Raw genomic sequence first — 2,426 nt, forward strand, 5'->3', positions numbered from 1 at the left:
ATCATCTGTTGTCCAGATGTGACATTTGAGTCTGGGATCCCTATCAGATTCCTAGGCGCTAGGAATTCTGAAGTCTGTGGTGGTAAATCAGTGACTGGATGTCAAGACTCCTGGGGCAGGCTTCCTGTAGAACTGGACCCTGAATCACCCGAATGTGTGCCCCAGAGAGCTGTGGCAGGGGATGCTCTAGAACAGGGGTCCCAACCACCAGGCGTGAGGAATTGGGCCACACAGCAGGAGATGAGTGGGGGGCAAGTGAGAGAAGCTTCCTCTGTATTGACGGCTGCTCCCCATTACCACCTGAGCTCCACTTCCCGTCAGTTTCCTGTACGTCCACTTCCTGACCTCCCCTCCCAAAGGCGGCCATGAGCCTTGGGCAGGGACGTCACTAGAGGAACTTCAGGCCCTATTTTCGGAGGAAGCACTTGGAGACCCCATAGGAGGAAGGGGGATGGGGCAGTAAAAAGTCGCGGTGTCCCCAGTCCCCGTCCCCATCCAGCATCTGTGCGCCCCGCTCTTCTTGGAGACGCTAGATCAGTCCCTCGGGCCCTACTAAAGAAACCACGCAGGGCTCAGATTTTCTCCATTATCATCATCATCATCATCATCATTATCTCCAGGTTTATTTCCAGCTCCGCCCCGACCCCTCCCGACCTGGAGCCGCCTCCGCCCGCGCTGGGCACGCGCTGCGCTCGACCTCAGAACCGCAGACGACAGCAGCGCGCTCCGGTCCAGTCCATGTCCGCGCACTGGCAGTGGCATGTGGTCTCGGCGCGCACGTCCCACGAACCACAGGCGGAACCACATGTGCAGCTGGTAACGGCGAAGCCTGCAGCCCGGAGCAGGGGAGCTTAGACTCCGAGCTGGAGGCCTGGGGGTGGGAGCCGGGAGCGAGGACGGCTGGAGGCTCCAACTACTCCAGTGCCCCTGGAGCTCCAGGGACACTGGAGGCAGGGAGTTAGGGTGAACACCAGTGTCCAGATGGTGGGTAGAGAAGGCTGGGAGTCAGGACCAGGATCCTAGGGGAGTAGAGGCTGGACTTGGGGAACGTGGAGGGGAGGGGGCATTCCCAGGGGGCTTGGAACAGAGATGGGCGCCTTGACAACAGGCTTCTGCACTCACTTTGAGGGCAAGTAGCCAGGGCACCCCTGGAGGTGACGCTCCGACACTCCAGGCCAATGTTCTTTATTGCCTTAAACACTGCAGGAGGGAGAGAGGAAGGAGGGGCTGTGAGACTAAACGGCCCCTCCCCCATCCTCCCGCTACGCACGCCCTGGCGGTTCGGAGCTGGGTCCCTGTGGGCATAGGCGCTCACTAGCCTCCAGGATCCTGTCTTGACTTGGGTGTTCCGGAGTAAGGAAAGATTTGGGATGAGAATGGGGATTGGGTTTGGAGCTGTGGATAAAGGTGGGGACGGGGCAGGGAGGGGTTGGGAGTGGAGCTGGGGTTGAATTTATGATCTGGTTGGATTTGAGGATGAGATTTGGTGAGCGCTGGGGCTGGGATCAGTGAGGTCTCTGAGACCCTTAGGGAGGTTGGCCCCAGGGGGTCCTCACTTAGGGAGCTGGTGCCCTCCTGGATCATCTCATCCATGGCTTCATCCAAGGAGCACAGCTTCTTGCTAGACACCAGAAGCCCCAGGACAGGGAGGAGGAGGAGGAGGAGACAGAGAGCTTTCATCCTGCAGGTGCTGAAAGAGAGAACCAAGAGACTCACAGTCGGGTCAGCCCTGCGCATGTGGGGGGGATCCGGCCGTGGAGGGGTGGGATCTGGAACCCTGGATCTCTGTGGGGGACAGGGATGGAGGCGGCCATGGAGGGGATGGGATCTAGACCCCTGGACCTCTGGGGGGGACAGGGATGGAGGCTCCACTTTCAACCCAGTGCCCTGACTGGTGTGATGGCAAGGGCAGGAGCAGCTGTCACTTACCCTGTCGATGGGCTCAGCTGACCAATCTGACACACAAATTCCTGCACCAAAGCTCTTTATTTGAGGCCCCTGGGGGTGGGGCTTCCTGTCTTGGCTAATAAGTCCCTGGGTCCCTGACCCTCCCATCCCACATCTGGGGCCAAGAGGAAGCCTCTAACGGCTGGAGGAAGGAGGAAGCCTCCCCACTTCCAATAAGGCCTCCCTCTTTATGTCCAGGGACTGGTCAGGAGGTGGTGCCCCAGGGGTAATGCCAGGGGCTATGGTCTGAGGAACAGGTGGAGAAGCAGAGGTTTGCATGTGAGGCTGGCTGATGCAAACATGGCAAAAACAATGTCTCTTGCTGGGCATGGTGGTGACAAGCAGGCTGAGGGGAGAGGATCGCTTTAGCTGGGAGTTCGAAGCTGCAGTGAGCTATGATCACACCACGCCACTCCAGCCTGGGCAACCGAGCAAAACCACTTCTCTAAAATAGTAATAACAGTTTTGTCCCTGGGTGA

At 58.8% G+C, this 2,426-nt stretch overlaps 1 protein-coding gene across 1 annotated transcript; it reads right to left on the reverse strand.

Annotated features, from left to right (window-relative positions):
• Positions 1-591: 591 nt before the first annotated feature.
• Positions 592-2,000, reverse strand: RETN (resistin). Its single transcript, XM_012436159.2, has 4 exons — positions 1,930-2,000; positions 1,557-1,690; positions 1,123-1,200; positions 592-829 (listed from the first exon to the last, which is right to left on the reverse strand). The coding sequence occupies exons 2-4, from the start codon at positions 1,678-1,680 to the stop codon at positions 699-701; spliced, it is 333 nt and encodes a 110-aa protein (XP_012291582.1). The 5' UTR covers positions 1,681-1,690; positions 1,930-2,000; the 3' UTR covers positions 592-698.
• Between the last annotated feature and the right edge of the window lie 426 nt (positions 2,001-2,426).

This window comes from Aotus nancymaae, unplaced genomic scaffold (genome assembly GCF_030222135.1).
Source record: "Aotus nancymaae isolate 86718 unplaced genomic scaffold, 86718_ANA_hifiasm-v0.15.2.pri h1tg000028l, whole genome shotgun sequence".
Classification (NCBI taxonomy): Eukaryota; Metazoa; Chordata; class Mammalia; order Primates; family Aotidae; genus Aotus; species Aotus nancymaae.

What these genes read in the sequence shown, in the direction of transcription:
- RETN (XM_012436159.2), bottom strand. Translation starts at nt 1,680, where the DNA reads ATGAAAGCTCTCTGTCTCCTCCTCCTCCTCCTCCCTGTCCTGGGGCTT. An exon ending in GGAGGGCACCAGCTCCCTAA is followed by an intron (nt 1,201 to 1,556) that starts GTGAGGACCCCC and finishes TCCCTCCTGCAG; the next exon opens with TGTTTAAGGCAATAAAGAAC. An exon ending in CCTGGCTACTTGCCCTCAAA is followed by an intron (nt 830 to 1,122) that starts GTGAGTGCAGAA and finishes TCCGGGCTGCAG; the next exon opens with GCTTCGCCGTTACCAGCTGC.